The 22,202-nt window shown below is 37.8% G+C and overlaps 1 protein-coding gene across 1 annotated transcript in view; it reads left to right on the top strand.

Annotated features, from left to right (window-relative positions):
- The window catches only part of psmd1 (proteasome 26S subunit, non-ATPase 1), an 84,920-nt gene that overhangs the window by 1,772 nt on the left and 60,946 nt on the right, over positions 1 to 22,202 (top strand). Inside the window, exons 2-14 of the mRNA XM_052018325.1 lie at positions 4,518 to 4,561; positions 5,079 to 5,152; positions 5,897 to 6,066; positions 7,474 to 7,679; positions 8,005 to 8,148; positions 9,318 to 9,544; positions 10,556 to 10,619; positions 11,972 to 12,109; positions 12,190 to 12,278; positions 14,669 to 14,747; positions 17,102 to 17,275; positions 19,108 to 19,219; positions 21,914 to 22,110. Coding sequence (XP_051874285.1) covers positions 4,518 to 4,561; positions 5,079 to 5,152; positions 5,897 to 6,066; positions 7,474 to 7,679; positions 8,005 to 8,148; positions 9,318 to 9,544; positions 10,556 to 10,619; positions 11,972 to 12,109; positions 12,190 to 12,278; positions 14,669 to 14,747; positions 17,102 to 17,275; positions 19,108 to 19,219; positions 21,914 to 22,110 — 1,718 coding nt within the window. The remainder of the gene's footprint in view (positions 1 to 4,517; positions 4,562 to 5,078; positions 5,153 to 5,896; positions 6,067 to 7,473; positions 7,680 to 8,004; positions 8,149 to 9,317; positions 9,545 to 10,555; positions 10,620 to 11,971; positions 12,110 to 12,189; positions 12,279 to 14,668; positions 14,748 to 17,101; positions 17,276 to 19,107; positions 19,220 to 21,913; positions 22,111 to 22,202) is intronic.

Here is a 22,202-nt window from a genome sequence, read left to right as displayed (position 1 = left end):
GGAATCAAGGGATGTGGAATAGTGCTGAACATTAGCATTGAGGTAGAAGAACAGGCTTGATCTTGATGAAAGGTGGCATGGACGAAGAGCTAAATGGTCAAGTCTTGATACTATCACTTTTGTGCTTCTGTTCTGAGTGAGCTGGATGTTAATATTTTGGGTTTTTTGTCTTCAGATTTGCTGAGAAAATAAGGGATTTAATAGAAAGAAACTAAAGTTTATAGCTGTTCTCAAAAATATTAGCGACTGGGAAGAAGTGCGTTATTCATGATTTTGTGCTGGGTAGGTGGTTTGAGATGGATTATTGTGGAGTCATAGAAATTAATGGCATTAGAAGGAAGCCATTCAGTCCATCATGTTCATGTGGGCTGAAAATGAGCCTAATCCCACTTCCCAGCTCCTGGTCCATAGTCTTGTAGGTTATGATTCTTCATGTTGTCATTCAGGTACTTTTTAAATGTAGTGAGGATTTCTGTTTCCACCATCCTTTTAGGCATTGAGTTCCAGGCTCATTGAACAACACTTTTCCTCAATTTCTCTGTAATCTTTATATCAATTTATTTAAATTTATGCCCCCAGTTATTGTCCTCGCCTCAAAGGGTAATATTTCCTTTCTATTCACCTGTGTTGAAGGGACTTAAATCTAAACAAAGGTATCAGAGAAGAGTTGCCTGTGGTTGATTGGGAGAATACATTGAAAGGTGTTATGGTAGTCAGGCAGTCGTTGGCATTTAAAGAAGTGGTACACAAGTTGCAATTTTTTTTATATTTCCTCTGTGACTCCACTACCAAGAGAGGGAGAGAGAAAACAGAACTACAGACCTGTTGAGTAAAATCAGTGGTAGGAAAGATGCTTGATTCTGTAATGAAGGGAGTAATAACAGAATACCTAGAAAAGAATAATAGGATTGAGCAGAGTCAGATGGATTTAAGAAAGGAAAATCATATTTGACTAATTTGCTGGAGTTCTTTGAGGATGTGACCACTAGAATAGATGAAGGGTAACCATTGGAAGTGGTGGACTTGGATTTACTGAAGGCTTTCTGTAAGGTCCCACAAAGGAGGCTGGTTAACAAGATTACAGCACTGGGAATTTGGGGTCAAGTACTAGCACGGATTGAGAATTGGTTATTGGACGGAAAGCAGATAGTGATACTAAACGGATCATTTTCAGATTGGTAGGTTGTGACTAGTGGGGTACTGCAGGGTTTGGTGCTTGGGCCCCAGCTAGTTGCAATTTATGTCAATGATTTGGCAAGGGAGACCAAATGTCATATTTCCCCATTTACTGTTGATATTAACCTAAGTGAGATTATGAATACAGAGAGGTATGTAAAGCACATCAAGGGGATATGGACAAGATGAGTGAGAAGGTGAGAATGTGGCAGATGGAATATAATGTGGTAGAATATGAGATCATTTATTTTGATGCACAAAACAGAAAAGCTAATTATTTGTTACACAGTAATTTTAATGTTCAAAGGAACCTAGATGTATACACATGTCCAATGCGTAGGTGGGACAGGCTATTAGAAAGGCAAATGGTATGTTGGGCTTTGTTATGAGACAATTTAAAGAAGCTTTATTGCATTTGTATAGAACCTCAGTGAGAGCATGTCTAGAATATTGTATACGGTTCTGGTTTCCTTCCCAGTGAAAGGATTTATTTACCATAGATGAAGGATGGTGAAGATTTACTAGTTGGTTCCAAGGATGGTGGGTTTGCTATGTGAGGTGAAATTGAGTACACTTTATTTTCTAAAGATTAGGAGAGGAGATCTCATGGAGATTTACAACATCCTTAAAGGGCTTAACAGGGTGGATGTTTCCTCTGCCTGGGAAGTCTAGGACCAGTTGGCACAGTTTCAGAATAAAGGTTCGGCAGTCGAGGACTGAGATAAAGAGCAATTTCTTGACTCCGACAGAGATGAACCTTCATAATTCTCTATCCCAGAAGGCTGTGGAGTCTCAGTTGCCATGTTTATTCAAAACATAGGGGTAGATTCTCGACATTAAGGGAATCAAGAGATATGGGGAGAGTCTTAGAAAATTCCACTGGGTAGAGAATCAGCAATGATTTCAAGAATGGCAGAGCAGGCTGGACTGGCAGTTTGGTCTACTCCTGTTCTAATTTTATATTCTGTTATGTATGTTTGCATAGGAAACCTCTGAAGTCTCTCCTCATAACTATAATTCAACAATTTTAGCAACATCCTCTTAAATCTCCTCTGTATGCTCTCTCTAGTGCTATCCTTCCCGGAATGTGGTGACCAGAACTGTAGACTGTTAGTTGTAGTCCAACTGGCATTTTAGATATTAGAGCAAAAAGACCACAAATGCTAAACATCCAAATAAAAATGCTGTGCACTCAGCATGTCTTGAGCATTATTGGGAAGATAGAGTCGACATTTCACATCAAGATCCCTTCATCAGAACTGGAAAAGTGAGAAGACAGATGTGGTTTAAGTTGTAGAGAGACTTAACAATTCAACCTTCACTGGGAGGGCGTACATGTACATTTATGTTATTTCACACATAATATGTTTCAAATTGTTCAAAGGTGGAATGATCACAAAGAGTAAACCTAGAGACAACTTAAGAAATGGTTGAAGTTTTAAGGAGGCTTTTAAAGATAGGGATAAAGTAGCAAAGTGGAAGAAGCTGGTACAACTTATGTTCTGTGTGTGGTCTGAATCTATGTGTCTGTGATGCTGCTGCAAGCAAGTTTTTCATTGTCCCTTGACATACTTGTGTGTATGACAATAAACTTGACTTGAAAAGTTGTGTGTATAAAAAAGCACAGACTAATTCAAATTTTGCTTAAAATATAGATGTTAGTATATTATATGGATAGTTAGTAAAAGCTTGGAATGAGGAAGATTCTCAAAGAAATATGAGTGTGCCATCCAGTCCTATGAGCATATTCTGTTCTACTGTTGGATGATTGCTGATCTGCACCTCAAATCTGCTTGTGTTTTTGATCCACATTCCTTGACACCCGGTCTTTGTAAACAAATGTTACCAATCTGTTTTCACTCGGAAAAATTAACCCAGCCTTTTGGTGAAGTGATTTTTTTTCCCAATATGGAAAGGGAAGATTTCTGATTGTGCTCTTAAACAGCTGAGGTCTAGTTATTTGTACTAGTTTTCTTGTTTTGAATTATTCCTTAAAAATAATTTTGTATAATTACTCCAACAGTTTTTTATGACATCTAGCATTTGTTAGCTCAACCCTGATGCTTCCAGCATCAAGTGAATACAAACCAACTTTTTGACTTTTCCTTAAAATGTGAATCTTTAACCCTGAATATTGAAGATGAATCTGCACGCAGTATATCTATCTTTCTTATTTATTCCTACATAGATGGAGGACATCAAGTCCCTCAGGGAAGCAATCCTATTAGTCCAATTTCCCACTCCCTATTTCCGTATGTCCTTGTAACTTGTTCCTTCCACAAACCCATCAACTCCTTTTGATTCTTTTGCGAACTACTTAAATACTAGTGTGACCTTTAGGTTTGGGAGGAAATTGGGGTAGTCAGCGGAAACCCACATGGTCATGGGGAGACTGTGTCACCACCTTGGAGCCAAAAGGAATGGTCTTCATACCTGCCCATAGTTTGTAGTCAGCCACTGCACTTTTTGTTTATTCAGCAAATCTGTTTGTCTTTTTATACCACATTCCCCTCCCCCTTTTATTTTCTCTCTTTCTGACTGGTTGCATCACTGCCTGGTGGGGAGGCTCCAATGTGCAGGATCGAAAGAGGCTGCAGAGGATTATAGACTCAGCCAGCTCCATCACAGGTGCAGCCCTCCCCACCATCGAAGACATCTTCAAGAGGCAATGCCTCAAGAAGGTGGCATCCATCATTAACGACCCTCACCATCTGGGACATGCCCTCTTCTCATTACTACTATGAGGGGCCTCACGACCGACATTCAATGTTTAAGGAACAGCTTCTTCCCCTCCGCCATCAGATTTCTGAACGGTCCATGAACTCTACCTCGTTATTCCTCTTTTGCACTTTTATTTATGTGGTAACTTATAGTAATTTTTATGTCTTGCACTATACTACTGCTGCAAAACAACAAATTTCATGACATATGCCTGTGATAATAAACCTGATTCTGATTAACCTATCAATCTTATGTCAATGTTATGATAGGTTATCCCCACGACAACCCTGGCACCACCCTATCAGAGAGATTTCCTTTGTCTAATGCATCCCTCCCACATCCTCTCTGCAACTTAAAATTGTTTGCTCTGACCCCCAGTTCGGTTGAAGGTGCTTCAACCTGAAATGTTAGCTCCATTTCTCTTTCCACTGATGCTCCCTGACCTGTTGAGTGTTTCCAGCAATTTTTGTTTTTATTTAAGATTTCCAGAATCTTGTCTTTTTTGATTTATCATTTTCTATCTGGATAACTGTTGAATAAGGCTGTTCCTTGTTTTTCATGATTTGCTGGACTTAATATATTTCATGCTAATTTATTCCCTCCTCAATTCTATTTTCTAGCTGGAATCATTTCACTTCTGGATGAAAAAGAGCCACAGCTCAAGGTAAGTGCTTCATCTCTAGAGAGGAGATATCCAAACGTTGAAGAATTTTCTCTGTTCTGGAAACATTGGGGAGTATTTTGATTACAGCATCAATATCTTTTTAAATGTCATCTGATTTTGCAAGTAATTTCTGTGTGAAATGAATGTGAATATCTTGGGAATGAAATCTCTTTGATACTCAAACCACAACACTGCTGAAACAACTAGCTTGATTTCCAAGTGTTAAATTTAAGGCAGTATTTGGATTGTGTTGATGTTTCAGCTGTTGAGTCTCTTAACTATCCATAAATGTTGAGGAGTTTCATAGGTTACTTTTTTCTTTAAACTAATGACATAATGATCCTGTATCAGCAGATGGTTTCACCCTGAGGCATAAGAGTGTTAATGTGAGAACTGGAAAGATCTGCAGCTCCTTTTATGCTTTTATCTGAAAAAAGAGCATACAATCCATACTAACACTTAACTTGGTTAGACATCAAAATATGTTCTGTGCCATTAACTTTTTTCTCTGTTCCAGGAGTTTGCTCTGCACAAGCTGAACTCCGTTGTCAATGACTTCTGGGCTGAAATTTCAGAATCGGTGGTTAAAATGTAAGGCACTTATGTTATCTGAATATTTTTCTAAGCATGTACCTCTTTGACTGGTTTTTGGTAATTAAAATTGATGGACTTAATAAGTATGATTCTCTTGTGGAGTTTTTATATTCAAAATCATTTTGTATTTCTGTTCCTTGTTATTGTATGCTTATGCATCATTTCTTGTGGTTTGATATTTATAACTCTAAGAATGGCATGGCATATTTGTATTCTAGTTTGCTGTGCCACTTCAAAAAAGGGTACCTGCACGCTTTCTGCATATCCATCAGCTGTCAATGAAATATTCAGTTAGTTTTCTTGGTTCTCAAATGTAAAAGTGCACAAACACTAAAAAGGCAATTGCTATTTTGATATTTGTCTGTAGTTGCTGAGTCCCATGCTGTGGGTCTCAGTAATTAGAGGCAGCATTTTAAGTTTTCTTTCACTCTTATGATACTGTTACTGGGCACTGGTTAAAATGTCACAATCATTAAGCCTTTTCCATTTTACAGCTGTGGATAATTTTCTTTAAACCAGAGGACTGCAAGCTGCTTTAATGCAAATAAGTTATACTGGTTAGAAAAATAATGTTTCCAAAAGATTAGCAAGCATTACATTATGACTACAATGCAAATGGTTGGTTCCACTATTCACAAATAAATACAGAAGATTTACAGTATTGGCCTCCATCACCAACACCTAGGCAACAATTTATAATCAACAAATATAAATGTTCTTGAACATTGTGCTCGTTTTTAGTGAGGAACTATATGAAGATGAGACATTCCGGAGTCGGGAGTTTGCTGCCTTGGTGGCGTCTAAAGTTTTTTATCATCTTGGAGCCTTTGAAGAATCATTGAACTATGCACTTGGAGCTGGGGACCTCTTCAATGTCAATGATGAATCAGAATACGTGGAAACCATTATAGGTTAGCAGTCTTTTGATTTCCATTTATTCAATGCTAATTCTATGAATTATTTTGTGAAGGTTATTAAACAGTAATAATTAATAATTTGGTAATAAAGGTACCCAGTAGTGGATCATTGAGCTCTTGCACCTGCTTTTGATGTTTTTATTTACTGGAGAAATTTACTTCTGAAAAGAGCATAATCAAATTGTCGTCTAATTTTTTAATCTTGCAACACTCATATTTGGAATTGCACAAGTTTTCTGACAAGTTGATTCAAGTTTTCTGATGTATCTTTCAGGAAATGGCATGTTTTGTTAATAATTATTGTCCATCCTGCTTCTCCTTAAGAAGCTGGTGATAAACCACTTTCTTGAACTGTTATAGACCTTCTAGTAATCTCAGGTAGAGAGTTTTAGGATTTAGACTCAGTGGCAATGAAGGAATGCTAATATATTTCCAAATCAAGATGGTGTGTGATTTGGAGGAGAGGCTGCAGAGGATGGTGTTCCCATGTGCCCACTGCTCTTTTCCATGGTGGTGGAGGCTGTAGGTTTGAGAAGTACATTCAGAGTAGCCTAGAGAAGTTTATTTTGCAGATGGCACACACTGCAGCAACTGCATGCTGGTGGTGGAGATAATGAAGACTTGGGGTAGTTAAGTGGATGCCAGTTAAATAGGTTGCTTTGTTCTGGATTGTGTCGATCTTCTTGATTGTTTTTGGTGCTGTATTCATCTTGGCAAGTGGCAACTTGGCATCTTGGCAAGTATTCATCTTCCATAACATTTCAGACTTGTGGTTTGTAGATGGTGGAAAGGCTTTGGGATGTCAAGTACAAGGTTAGACTGATAAAGCTGGAGTAGTTCTGTTTGGAGTTCAGCAGGTTGAGAGGATTTGATGGAGGTATACAAGGTAGTGACTGCTTTAGCTAGGGTAGATAGAGGGAATCTGTTCCCATTAGCAGATGTTTCGAAGTTAAAATTTTGGGCAAAAGGTGCAAGGGTATGTGAGGAGTAACTTTTTTCAACACAGTAGTTATGAACTGAAATTTGCTGATTGTACAAGTGACAGAAATATTTCAATGCCTTCAAAAGGTAATTGCAGGATAATTTGCAAGGACAATAGGAAAGAGTTAGGGAATGGCACTTGTGGAGTTCCTCTACAAGGAGGTCATGGAGACAAATTGGTCAAATTACCAGCATCTGTGCAGTTATGATTCATCGATTCAGCATTTGTCAGATAATTAAACTCTCTAACATTTAATTGTTAGAGGGCAGTATTGTAGCATGATAGCCATGGGATTATTTCAATACATCTGCAAGGAAGGATTGGGAATCCAGCTCCTTAAGGCAAGGCAATGAGTAGTTGTAACTTTGTTCATATGAAAAAGCATTCCTGTAGTTTAAATGTTTGTATTTCTGTTGTAGCTAAATGTATTGATCATTATACAAAACTTCGAGTCGAAAATAGAGAACTACCTGATGGTGAGGAGAAACCTATTGATCCTCGATTAGAAGGTATTGTTAATAAGATGTTCCAACGGTGCTTTGATGACCACAAATACAAACAGGCAATTGGCATTGCTTTGGAGACCAGGAGGCTTGATGTCTTTGAGAAAGTGATTCTCGAATCTGTAAGTATGATTTATTGTAATATGATTTATTGTAATGTTAATGTTTATGAAGTACTGCATTTTGTTTTTTTTTCTACCCCATTTCTTTTATTGATTTAATAAAATTATTACTGCAGTTTTAGTAAATCTATAATGTGGAAGTTTCAAAATAGTGTCACTGAAGAAATGAAGATGTGGTTGATTAGCATTATTTTGTCAGTTTCAGGTGACAGTATGCCTTTTTGTAAGAATGTGCATTTATCTGACCACCTCCATTTGTTAGAATATACCAAGTAAACAATGTTTGTTGAATAGTGCCATATTTAACTCTTCTATTCCTTCACAGAATGATATCTCTGCGATGCTTGCATATAGTGTAAAAGTGTGCATGTCACTGATGCAGAATAAGCAATTCAGAAATGAAGTCCTTCGTGTTCTAGTCAAGCTCTATATGAATCTGGAAAAACCAGACTTTATTAATGTGTGTCAGGTAATACCATTTTCAAGTTCCCTTTACAAATCTTAGTTAAGAATTTTGAGTAGTGCTTCTATGGGAGCATTTCTAACTGAAGCCAATCCATACAAATTCACAGAAAAACAGAAAATGCTGAAAATACTATGCAGGTCAAGCAACATCTATGGAAAGAGAGAAACCATTAATGTTTTGAGCTGAAAAGTTAACTCCATTTTTCCTGCTCCACAGATGCCATGTGACCTGTTGAGTATTTCTTGCATTTTATGTTTTTATTTCAGGTTTTGTTCGTTAGTTTTTTGTTGCAACTCATACTTGTCACAAAATGCTTAAACAGATATCAGTTGGACTCTTCTACCTCCCCATTCCTGTTCATGTTTGTTTTGGGCAGTGAGCAAATGCCAGTCAGTACAGTTGTTCTCGTACCTACCTCTCTCATCTACCCTGTTGGCCTTCCCTGCAGACGTTTTTTTCAGGCTAACTGTTATAATGATATCTAATGAGGGTAATTAAAAAGTTGATGTATCTTGGTCTCCCCTGTCCTGACCCCCAGGAACTTTTTTGGTTTAGCTGTGGGAGGCAAAAGGATAGTTAAGTGAAAAGGATGGAGAGACATTTTGATATAAAAGCCCTGCATATGTTGTGCATTTCCTAATTAAAATATTATGATTCTTTGACTACTACCCTGTTGATAGCAGATTTTTGCAGTAGTAAATCCCTATTCCAGTGTATTATGATCTAAGAAACTGCAAAAATTCATCAAGAAAGCACATCTGCCTGCTATGACACATTTGAGCATATGATTCTGGAGCATCCTATGCCAGCTGGCGGTTAGGTTGGACCATGATTTTAAAATGATTTCCTGTTTGCTGTTCATTATTGTGTTGTTTTGGCAAATATTCCGTGCGGATAAGATGCATAGTGCAAATTTGCAATTATGGTGGATGTAAATTTGTAGTAAAGATTTTTTTTCATGTTACTATTTAGGAGAGGCATTGTTTTAAAAAAAACATTCTTGATTTTATCATATCTAAAATCTTAAATAAATTGATAGATCTTCCCATAAAACTGACTTTAAGTATGCTTTAGATGCCAGCAGATGGCAGAGTTGGGCTGCCACACAGCAGAAATGCTTTAGGCAGTTGCTGATGAGATTTATTCTGACTCCTGAAATTTTGTTTTTACAGTGCCTCATTTTCCTGGATGACCCACAAGCAGTCAGTGATATCCTGGAAAAACTTGTGAAAGAGGACAACCTGCTGATGGCCTATCAAATCTGCTTTGACTTGTATGAGAGTGCCAGCCAACAATTCTTGTCCAGTGTCATCCAGAACCTTAAGACTGTAGGCACTCCTATTGCTGTGGTACCAGGTTCTACTAACACTGGTACTGTACCAACCACTGAGAAAGAAAGGTAAAAGCACAGTATTTACTTGTAAGAATTGTTGATAAATGTGCAGTGAATGTTCTTTAACAATAAGGCGAAGCTGATAGCATGACAATCCCTTCTGAACCTCCTTTGACTTCACAAGTGTAGTACTGCTATTTTCTTTAATAAAATGGCATTTACTTACAGAATTTCCTAATCTGCCTGTATCTTAGGAAGCTATTTAAAATATATTGTATGTCATGAATGAAGTAAGAAGATACCAGCCAAGTACTTCTGTTAATTATACACTGTCAGAACAGCAACACAACGTTCAACTTTTTGAGATGTTTGCATACATTACGTATGAGATCAGTGATTTCAGGTGTGAATGCGAGGGTACGAAACAGCTGTGAGAATAGCTACTAAATGATGACTGACATTTAAAACAAGATGATATGCTAAATTTGTGCACTGTGCAAGGACAGTTAGTGAGATACATGCATTCAGGGTTTGGGAACTGCAGTGTAATTTTGTATAGTAGCCTGCCTTTATATTGCACAAATGAGTGGCTGTTGTCCCTGAAGAGTGCAGTAGTAAATTCCAAGATGGTATCATTAATATTGTGCAAGAATATGCAATATTCTCACAAATGGGAAGGGATCAGTTTTGATTTGGTTAGTATCGCTTTTGCATCTTGTGGAAGTAGATGTAGCTTTAACCAGTGCTCTTCAACTTGAGTTCAAATGACATTACCTTTAGAGGTACTCTTTTGTTGTTGTTATATAGAAGTATAATTGCAGTGCATCAGTAATTGAATGTAATATAATATTAAAGTGAAAATTTGTATGGGTATTAGGTGATTTGGAACAATTTATTTTCATCTGTTTTTAATTACACGTAGAAAATGAAATTAGTGTAGTCCAAAGGGAACACCTGAGATGATAACTCAAAATTATTGATTTCAAAGATGAACTATGGATGTAAAGTTAAGCTAGAAGTGTTAATTAAATAAGTCAATTTATTCCGTATCATTAATATTTTGAATTCTATCTCTAGTGAAACTATGGAGACGGAGGAAAAGTTGGGAGGCTCTCCAACAGCAACTGCGAAAACAGAATTGGTAAGAAGATAGAGTATTTTGTTATGTTTCTTGCACTGCTCCCACTTCTATTTCTCTCCACCCCCTTCCACTTCTCGTTGCTCAGATGAAACAAAAACCTTTTTCTTTTTAGCCATTTTGGGATCAGTGTGATTTCTCTAAGAAAGATGATGACTCTTGCATTGAGTTGTGAGCTGTTGGGAGATATCCAGAAGTAACATTGAATCCTTGACTTTTTTTTTTGTTCCCAATGTGAAGAGAAATATTTGAAGTAATTTTGATCACTTTTTACTTTTTTCAGTAAACTGCATTAATATTAACTATTTTTAAACAGAAAAAAAACAGATGAGAGGTGGCTTATTATGGCATATTGGAGTTTTTTTTTCATTCCTTAACTTTTTGCCTTTTAAATTTTTTTTTATTTGGTATAGGAATGTAGTTAGAACTGAAAGAATGTGAAAACTGGTGGGCACAGATTCACTTCCTTTGATCCTAGCTGTTACAGATGGAATATGATTAGGGAATTGAAGTTTTTATCATTTGCAAAGTCTTTTACCTTAGTCATGACTGCTGCCCAGATTCAGAAACCAGTAGATTTGCCATGTCATATAATCTCTACTTTCAATCAATATGTCCACTATTGTGCAAGGAATTGGAAGAAACCAATGACTTGCAGACAAGAGAGTTTTTCTTCTTGTTTCTCTAGCTAACTGTGAAGTATGTAAATTGTCTTTATGTTTCAATGTGGTTGCTTGGAACTTTGCATGGTGTAAATAATATTAGTTACCTCATGTTATTTACTGAGATTTCAAAAAGCTATAAAAACTTTCTCCAATACAGAGATTCCAGCGGGTGGAATTTTAATCTGCATATTTGGGTTTCTAATGGAGCATTTCTTCAACTGCCTTCATTTTTCTGAGTCCAAGAGTACGAAGATTAATCTTGGCACTGTTTTAATAAGAGTGACAGAATGATTTGATTGAGGAGGATCTTGGTCGGTAATTTAGAGAACAGTTTAGGTTTGAAACTGTTACCAATTTACTTTGTTTTGCTCCAGCATATCGAGAGTGGAAATATAGATACTTAATCTTTTGTGGAGTAAAAACACCAGAACTTCGGTCAAATAGCCTGTAATCCTTTTGGAGGAGGTGTGAAAGGGGGAAATGAGTGCGTAAGAGGAATTAAGGCTCTGATGTGAATGTAACCCTGCAAATTACATTACTTTCTAATTCTAAAATTAGTTCTTCGGGGGATAAATAGTGTTTTTTTTAACTTCTTTTATCATCTACATGAATAGTGAATATATAATTTGTGTGATTTGAGTAAATGTATATTGCTTTAAAAGGCTCTAATATTTGTACTTTGCTTTTCAGACTTCCGAGTCCAAGGCCTTGCATGATCAGAACACAAAAATGATAAAAATATTAAGTGGTGAAATGTCTATTGAATTACATTTACAGTTTTTAATACTAAATAACAACACAGACCTTATGATATTAAAAAACACAAAGGTAAGTGACTGTCTAAGTTTAATTTTAGAATTTGAAAAGTTATTTGTAATGTCACTTAATAAAATTTATCTATTTGCCAGGATGCAGTCAGAAACTCGGTTTGTCATACAGCAACGGTGATAGCCAATTCTTTTATGCATTGTGGAACAACAAGTGACCAGTTTCTAAGGTAAATGAATATGCAGTACAAGTTTTCTTTAAATAGGTTTTACAAAAATACTGGCAATATAGTTGAGTCCTCGCTGATACAGGGATGGATAGTTTGCTTAAAAATTAGCAGGTCAGTGTGGAAACTAATTTCTAACTTACTAAAGTGAGTGGAAAGACAGATCCTGAACTTTCGCCCAGTTGATCACCAATACTGTGCACATGTTGCGCATGAAGGATCCAACTGGGGAAGGTAAGTCTGCAATTTGCCAGCAGATGCTAAGGAAATCTACCATCTGAAATCCAGTGAGCCCATTGATTTTCAGTGGCAAGAAACTGCTTTGATCTGGTGGGCAGGGACAAGGTAATTCCCTTTTTATTGAGTTTAGATGAGTTATGGCCTATGGCAGAGGACAAGGCCAGATTTGCAATCTAAAATAATTCCAAACTTTTCCTGTAGGAGAAACGCAATTTATTTTGTCCAAGTGATTTTGGGCAAAAATACATCAAAGGTTTTCAAAATTTTTCTTTAATTTTAACTGTTCACATCTTCTGAGGCAAACATTTCTCACTCCTGTTAGGAAACCAGACACATTTCCTCCTCAATAGCCCTAATAACCATTATATTTAGATAACATTTTATGTCTTTATATCTACTAAGCTATGGGAGGTGTGGTGAATCTTGTAGCCCATTGTGCTGGTGCCAGTTCTTCAAAAGAGCTTATTGAAATTGCAGCGAGCGTCTGTGCCCACCAGCAATGAACCTGAACCCTAGTTACACAGTGATAGACCACTTCCCTTCAGTCGTCGTGGCTAGCCCTCGAGGTTGAGGATGATGGTCTTCGTTCCATTGATCTATTTATGGGCTCTCAAGTGGCTTATGAGTCCAATCTTGGAAGTAGCCCACAGAGCAAAGACGCCTGTGCGTGTATTTGTTTAAATTGCACTTGATGTTGCACTATAACAAGCACACGATACTTCACAAATCAACCAACTGATTGCAATGGCATGGAAACCACAACGATTGGAGCTGATGGATTTGTTGCAGCCTTCATCTGCCTTAACAGCCGTTGAGTTCGAAATAACTTCATCCGCCTGTTCCACCATTGAGGTCTTGGTTGGATTGTTCTTTGTCAGGGACCTCACTATCGACCTTACCGTCACGGGTGACCCTACCAGGAGCATAGCTCCAGACGGCATCGCTCTCGGGATCTCAGGACCACACAAGCTTCTCCACCACGACAAGGTGACAAATCCACGGAGAAGATCCCTTCAGTACAGTACACCCTTGTCTAGAGGTGGGGTTGGATTTAGATCTGGATCCAGACTGGGGCTCAGATGATCAGACAGGTCCTCGGCATAGAGAGGTCGCTGGACCCTGCGAACGTGGGTCAATAGCTGAGAGTGCGGTGGAGTGGAGTTTGGAGTGGAAACTTGCCTCTAGCTTCCATAGTGCTTCTCCTGGTCTCCAAGCACTTCTGTTGAATGTGAATGATGCTACAGGCAGCTCCTTTTAAGGAATCCTGGGAACTGTTGGCAAGGCTTCAGTTGATGTACTAATGCGGCAAGTAGTAGCCAGATGGGGCAGCAGCCGATTTCGTAAGCCAGATTTGTTGTGTTTGTACAGTACAGATCTAAATGTATTTACTTTTAATTGTGTATTGATTTTTTAAATGTTTTAACTTCTATTATATTATTAATATTTTTTGGTCTTCTATGTGAAGCTTGGATGGAGTTTCATAAGCTATTATTGGCAATCTGGCAGTTGCACTATGAAAGGCTATGCTTTTTGCTGGGCCTGGCCTATCTTTTGGGAGTCACTGTATCCAGAAACCTGCTGCAAGCAAGAGCAGGCAAGCTTGGGCATTTTTCTTTTAAGTCAATTGAAGGTCTAGGTCATTATTGTCACAAAATTCTTAATCTACTGTAGGGTGGAGAAAGATGATGGGATAGAGGGAAATTTGTGTGATGTTTTGCAAGATATTTTGATGAGTTTTGCGAAATAGTCAATTCCAGGTTGTGGAAAATCTGGCATGGTGAAAACTGTTGAATATTTGTTTGTCCTTCATGGGGGTTTTTGTACCTACATTGTCAAGCTGGAAATTTGCCAAAACATTTGTTTTTTGCCTTGATTTTTATTTGGCTGCAGTACACTGTGGCTTTAGATAAAGTGCCTCCACTGATAGTTGAGGTTAACTGGGGGGGTAGTTAAACTCTACTGGCTGAAATTGATAGATTTCTGATTCCTAGTTCATAGAATTGTGTCATCTCGCATGTGGTAATCTAGATACCACAGTCAATCTTTGCACCTGTAGATCAGAAAGTAATAACAAATTTAAAAAAAAACAGAATTGATGATAACAGGAAGATGTTGCTTATGGATCAGGTTGACAAATGAATTTTGTTTTCTAGAGAGAATCTTGAGTGGTTGGCAAGAGCCACCAACTGGGCGAAGTTTACAGCAACAGCCAGTCTTGGAGTCATTCATAAGGTAATGACTTGTGTTCTGAAAGAGTGGTTTGCTTTTTTTGAAGCAGAATATTTAATATTTTTATTCAGACTGCAATATTTCTGTTTTTTTTCTAATTACAGGAGATTCACTATATACAGTTCGTAGGAATTTTTTTTATATTTATGCTTTCGTGATTCGGGTTTTTGTTTGTTTAGTTCTGACCAAATTCAAATTGGTAAAAGTAAATGGATGTTTCTGGAATGCAGTTAAGTATAAATGGGTCTTGCAATTAAACTTCTCATTCTAATTAGTAGCCACAGACAGCAAGTCCAACTCTTCTGGAACAGTGTATTGCAGATATAAGCAGGAAGTTAAAAACAGCAACATGATTGTACCATTTGAAAGGCAGGCACTGTGAAGTACTCAATCTTTACAAAGTTATTAAGATAATGAAACCTGTTAATATAGCTATGAGAAAATGGAATTTCAAACAGGAGATGCTTCCAAAAAGAACTCTTGTTCCTATGTAGTCATTTTGTAGAATGAGCAACTTATTCCAGTGGAGAGCAATGTCATGTGGCATAGTTAAATACAACTAGATGAAGGCAAGAATATAAGTAGTGTGTACGCAATGATTCAGTAATATTCCAGATTTCAGTTTCCATGCGATCACTTTTATTCAGTTTGCTTCTAATTTTCTGAACTCTCCTGAAGGCAGTTCATCATGTTGATGTATGATTCAATGGATAAGCGTGGTACCATGCCCTAGAGAATATGAACTTTCGCAATGGGTATCAAAAATATCTTTAGAAATGGGTCATCATTGCTAATCATTGTCTGAAAATACTGATTAGCACAAATTGACTATGTGGAGACCATTTTAATAATTTACAGCAATTCTAGCCAAAAGCAGTTCGCATAGCCTCAAAGTACCAGTAGATATGACAATATTATCTTGCCATTTAGTAATTAAAGAGATTGAGAGCATATAAAAAATAACTAGAATTAGCTTTCTCTAGATTCCCAGTAAGTTGCATGCTGCAGTTGTTTGATACATTATTGTAAATTATTGGTTTACTTCAATGATATTCTCTGGAGAAGTCCACATACACTTTTCAGAAGGGATTAGGAGCTAGAAACATGGAAAATTTTCCTTTTTTGAGTCATGATAAAGTGAAGTTAACTGTGCTTCTACTAGGGTCAAGATTAGAAACCTTGTACCTTGCTGATGTGTGCCTGGCTCAGTATTGCATTATATTTTACCTGTTATGCCACTATGGAGCCAATTTCCTTACAGTTCAGATTTTGATTGTTATTTAAAGTTGCAAGCATTGCTGTGATGAAGAATATTAAAATCTTGAAACAGTGTACCCATATTTATCTACTGGTAAAGATCGGAAGGATTGATTGTTTTTCATCTTTTATTTGTATGTAATATACAATTGTAGGGTGTTACCAGCCACCTTCATGAATTTGTGTTGCTTGCTGTCACACAGATGCACTGATTAGTGCAGCATTACTCCTGCCATCACCTGAGCTTTCTGTTCTTTTTAAATTACTTATCCAAGTAAAAACATTTGTTATCCTCTTGTGGTCTGGTTTGGTCAGTAAAATTCTGAGGAATATCTGGTAACGAGTTGGGTGTACTTTCATATAAGTCATTTTCTTTGATTTATAGACTGTTGCAGTACACAGGTAGCCCATTAAATCTGAGCATGAGCTGTCTAACCTCTCTGATATTCACTTCACAAATCCTTTTAAGCGAGTGTCATTTATTCTACAGCAAAAATAGTGATAAACTCCCAAAGTTCAAAATACTTTTGCGCAGAATTGCAGTCAGTTGACCCTTTATGATTTTCTTCCTAACTTTCTTTATAATTGTTTGTGAGTTATAGTGGGTTTAAACCCTTGTATCACCAGCTAGTTGAAGCAATTAAACGTGATCATGAATGACCTAAGGGATTAGACTTGCCAAAAAAATTTTAGTGTAGAGTGACACATTTCCTGAATTTCTTCATTATTGCAATCTCTAATATTTGGTAATCGGGTGAATCTACCCTGCATTTTTTTGCACTATTTTTGCACTTTCAATGAAATTGTATCTAATATTACAACTGTCTTTTCTCTTGAGTCTTGTATGTTTTTGGATTTTATCTTGTTGGTACAAAACTATAGATTTGGCATTGGTTACTTGCATTATCACTTCTCCCTATACACATGCATTTTGTCATTTAAAGTCATGTCACCTATTGGTGTACCGATAATATCATTGTATAATTTGTTCAAGAAAGCAGTTGTTCTTTGTACTCCTAGGAAGATTTTCTGTGAACGATTACAGATTGTAGTTTGCATTTTACTGAAATCTATACTGTGAAATTCTGTTTCTTTCCAAGGGTCATGAAAAGGAAGCATTGCAGTTAATGGCCACATACTTGCCCAAGGATTCCTCACCCGGCTCAGCTTATCAGGAAGGGGGTGGTCTGTATGCCCTTGGTCTCATCCATGCAAATCATGGTGGTGACATCATAGAATATTTGCTCAACCAGCTGAAGAATGCAAGTAATGATGTGAGTGCTAAATGTATTTATGTGAACTTTTGAGATCAGAATTTTAACCTGGACACAATTATAACAACATCAATAGTGTACCTTATTTGGCCCTTCATGCTTGCTCTGTCATTCAGTAAGAACGTAGCTGAAGTTGTACCTCAGCGCTAACCTCGTATCCCATGCTTCCCTCAGTATCTAAAAATGTTTAATTTGGTCCCAAATATATGCAACAACCTAAGTCTCTCATCCTCTTGTGTAGTGAATTCCAGAGATTCACCAGCCTCTGGGTGGAGATATTCTTTCTTGCCCTGAATGGCTGACCCTTTATTCTGAGACAATAGCCCCCTTAAGTGACTAGCCAGGGGAAACATTAACTCCGTATCTACCTTGTCAAGTCCATTTAGAATTTTGTGCATTTTATTAAGATCACTAAGGTGTACACTTACATTTGTATGAACTGTCCTTTCTTGACAGACTCTGTATATTTCACTTTATGGAACACAGGGAGTCCTTCAGCCCATCAGATCCCTGCCAGCAAAGCTGTCCTATCACGCTGCATGAATTGAAACCTATCTCTCCCATGCCTATCATTCAGCCATACTCTCAGCACTCTGATTTTACTTACACTGAGCCAATTTGTATGTGACTTAGGTAACAATTACGAGGTTATCAACTTCGTATAACTTTTGTTTATGCCTTCAACAGAAGACCACCTTTGTCCTATTTACTTTGTTGCTTCCCATTTGAACTATGGCAAATGGATCTTTCCTTCCCTCCGCAAATTCCTTTTGAGCCCCCCAAGGAGATGTTCTTAACCTTTAAATGGGCATGAACACACAACACAGCCCTTGGGACTCTCATCCATAGATGCAAAGAATAGTGTCTATTTCTCTAAAAGTCCCCAGTAACCACTGCGTTCCTCTACACTCCCCTAGTTTCAGTGGCTTCCTTTACCATAGTGCTGTAGTCAGCTTGCCCATCCACCCTATGGTCTCTTATCCACACAGGCTGAAGCCCTTAGTGCTATCTCATAGATCTCTATACCGTCCTTACTTGTAGTCACACTATCCTGTTCTGCTTGATGAAATGACTACACAATGCTTAATCTAAGGACTAATTGCCTTCTGGAACAGTGTCCAGGTAATCCTGCTTCCATTTGACACTGCATCACAATGTCCAAATCTCTCATTCTGAGCCAGTGTTCCTTGAGCTACAGATCTGATTGCCATGAATTCCATTGGTTTTCATCAGCTCCCACGTACCCATAGCTGCAACATATCACCTAGCCTGCCATGCTTGTATTAGTATATTTACGTAATTAAATCAACTTATTTAATTCTGCCACCATTTATTTTATCTTCCAAAAGTCCTTTGTAGAGTCCATATTCCACGGATGCTGCACTCAGGCGAAAGTCTTCGTGGAAACACATCAGTCCCAATAAACCTCATTCATTTGGCTTTATAGTAGTCCAGGTGTTGGTTATTAACACACAGGTGCCTTTATGTGTCAACAGTGGTATATGTAATTCATTTTACCAGTTGAGAATTAATTCTCTTTTGGCCTATTTTTAGTAGCAAACATATAATAATTGTTTTGACTTGAATTAATATTTCTGAACTGCTATGTCAACTTGGTCAAAATGATCTCAGCACAGGCATGAGGCTCAATTTTTTTCACTTGCTAATGGAATATATTTCCATTGTTAATTGTTTAGTTTAAGTTGCCAGTTGTCATAAGTTTAGCATCTCTTGTAAACGTTTGTCTCTAGACTAAATTGCAAAAAATATCTAGTTTGCCTTTTACTTGTCTATGTTTAAGAGTAGATTTTGACATATCTTTTTACATGTAGATTGTACGTCATGGTGGATGCCTTGGTCTTGGTTTGGCTGCGCTGGGTACTGCTCGACAGGATGTCTATGATCTGCTCAAAACAAATCTATATCAAGATGACGCAGTTACTGGTACGGAAGAGAAAAACACCAGTCCCAAATAAAGTAGTAATTTGTGCAGAGTTTGTAACATTAACCATTGCATGACTAAATGTCTTTTGACTTCCATTCTAATGACCCTGAATTCTCCTCTTATTCTTCCTCTTCTCTCTTATTCCAAAATATGAAAAAAAAATCATCTTAGTATCGGGTCTCCCTTCAGTCTCCACTGCTCTAGAGAAAACAACCCAAGTTTGCCCAACCTCTCCTCATAGCACATGCCCTCTAATTCAGGCAGCATCCTGGTAAACCTCTTCTGCACCCTCTCTAAAGCCTCCACATCTTTCCTATAATAAGATGATATTGAATGCATTACTCCAGATGTAACCTAGCCAGAGTTTTATAAACCTGCAGCATAATTTCCTGACTCTTGAACTCAGTGCCTTGACTAATAAAGCATGCCGTGCACCTTCATTACCACCCTATCAACTTGTGCAGCCACTTTCAGGGAGCTATGGACTTGGACCCAAGATCCCTCTGTGCATCAACGCTGTTAAGGGTCCTGCCATTAATTGTGTACTGTCTCTTACATTTGATCTTTCAAAGTGCAACTTTGTCTGGATTAAACTCCATCTGCCATTTCTCCACCTATATCTGCAACTGATATATATCCTGCGATATCCTTTGGCAATATACTACACTATCCACAATGCCACCAATCTTTGTATCATCTGTGAACTTACTAACCCATCCATGTTTTCATCAAAATCAAATATATATCACAAACACCAGTACAGATCCCTGTGGAACACCATGAGTCACAGACCTTCAGCTAGAATAAGTCGCATCAATCACTACTCTCCATCTTCTGTGGGCAAGCCAATTCTGAATCCAAAACACCAAGTCACTGTGGATTCCATGCATCTCCATCTTCTAGATGAGCCTACCATATGGGACCTTGTCAAATGCCTTACTAAAATCCATGTAGACAACATCCATAGCTTTACCCTCATCAATCAGCTTCGTCACCTCCTTGAAAAACTCAATTTAGTAAAATATGACTTGCCCTGCACAAAGCCATGATGACTGTCGCTCATTAAGCCATGGCTCTCCAAAACTGCCCTACCACTGATGTGAGACTCACTGGTCTGTAGTTACCAGGATTATACCTATTCCTCTTCTTAAACAGCAGAACAACATTAGCTACTTGCCAGTCCTCCTTGACCTTGCCTGTAGCTAGAGAGGACGTGAAGATCTTGGCCAGCAATCTCATTTCTTGCATTTCTCAATAACCTGGGATATATCCCACCAGGCCCTGGGGACTTAACCACATTTATGTTCTTTAAAAGACTCAACACTGCCACCGCCTTTATCTCAAAATGCCCTAGCATATTAGCACGCTCCACACTGATCTCACTATCCTCCATGTCCTTCTCCTTGGTAAATATTGATGCAAAATACTCATTTAGGACTTTGCCCGCATCCTCTGCCTCCTAGCACATGTTCCCGCCTTTATCCTTGAGTGGCCCTACCCCTTCCCTAATTATCCTCTTGCTCTTAATGTACTGTAGGTGTAAAATTCCTTGGGAATGATTGCAAATATTAAATCATTTACTTGGATTTTTATTCAGAATACAGTTCTTTTTTTAACTTGCATTATAACTAGGCTGTTTTCAAGCTTACAATTTCATTCCCAAATAGTAGCTTTGATCACAATGTCAATTTGTGCAGAGTAAGCTCCCATAAATTTCAAAATGACAATGCCCAGATTTTTTTTCAGTAATGATTGTTAAATATTAGAACAGACAAAGGGGAGGACTCTCCTGCTGTCTTTCAAAATACAGTAAAACTGTGATAATGCAGCACACTCAGGACTTCAGTTATTAATGATCATATTTTCCTGATTTTTGGATATTAGTCCTCAAAATACTTTGAATTCATTTTTTTAAGATATTAAACAGTAGTATAATAAATTTTCCAGAACTGGCTGAGTTTCAAGAGAGCACAGGAAGTAAACCAGTAACTTTAAAGGGAGCATGGGAAACAGGCCCCTGGTGAGTTTGAAATGCGTGTGGGAAACAGGGCCCAGTATTTTCAAAGGAAGCACTGGATATGAGGCCTCAATTGCTTCAAAGGGAAGGTGGTAAACAGGGCACAGTGAGCACAGGAAATTGGGCATGGTGAGCTTAAAGAGAACCTTAGAAAGGGGGCACACTGAGCACAAAGGGAGCTTGGGAAACGGGATACGGTGAGCTAAAGAGATCGTGAGAAGTAGAACCTAGAAAGCCAGTTACAGAACTATCAGGATTTCCAAAAAAAAAGACCAATTATTGGAATTTTACTGTAGTAGCATAGGTTCTTTAACATCACATGAGAGACTAGATGTAGCCTTTGGGTTAACGTTTCTTCTGAAGGATGGCCTCTCCAACAGCATAATATTCCCTCTGTGGCTGTACTGATAATTTTGTACCTGGGGCTCTAGATCGTCACTCAAAGTCACAGCATCCTGAATTAGAGGTTAGAATGCTAAGCTTTCAGTCCTTCACTGTATAAGCAATTTAATCCTATTTTAGAAAAGCTACTCTGAAGAATGAGTAGACTTAGGACTATACCAAGCAATTTAGTTGGGTGGAATGGATTATTTTCCTATGTATATAGTTTAAAAGTTACAGTAGTGCTATTGTGATTTTTATTTACGATGTTTGTTGATTTTCCTGATCTTTGCAGGTGAGGCAGCTGGTCTGGCACTGGGATTGGTCATGCTAGGATCCAAGTCAGCTCAAGCAATTGAGGATATGGTGGGTTATGCTCAGGAGACCCAGCATGAGAAGATTCTTCGTGGCTTGGCTGTAGGCATTGCTATGGTGATGTATGGCAGAATGGAAGAAGCAGATGCTCTCATTGAGAGTCTTTGTAGAGACAAGGTAAGGTTAACTTGGAAATTTCCCACCAAAGCACTTTCATCTAATTTGTTTTTTGTTAGACGTCTATCAAAAGGTATGGTGCAGGAAACTCT

The sequence above is a fragment of the Pristis pectinata genome, chromosome 6 (assembly GCF_009764475.1).
Source record: "Pristis pectinata isolate sPriPec2 chromosome 6, sPriPec2.1.pri, whole genome shotgun sequence".
Lineage (NCBI taxonomy): Eukaryota > Metazoa > Chordata > Chondrichthyes > Rhinopristiformes > Pristidae > Pristis > Pristis pectinata.
This window is presented reverse-complemented; position numbering and strand designations above follow the sequence as displayed.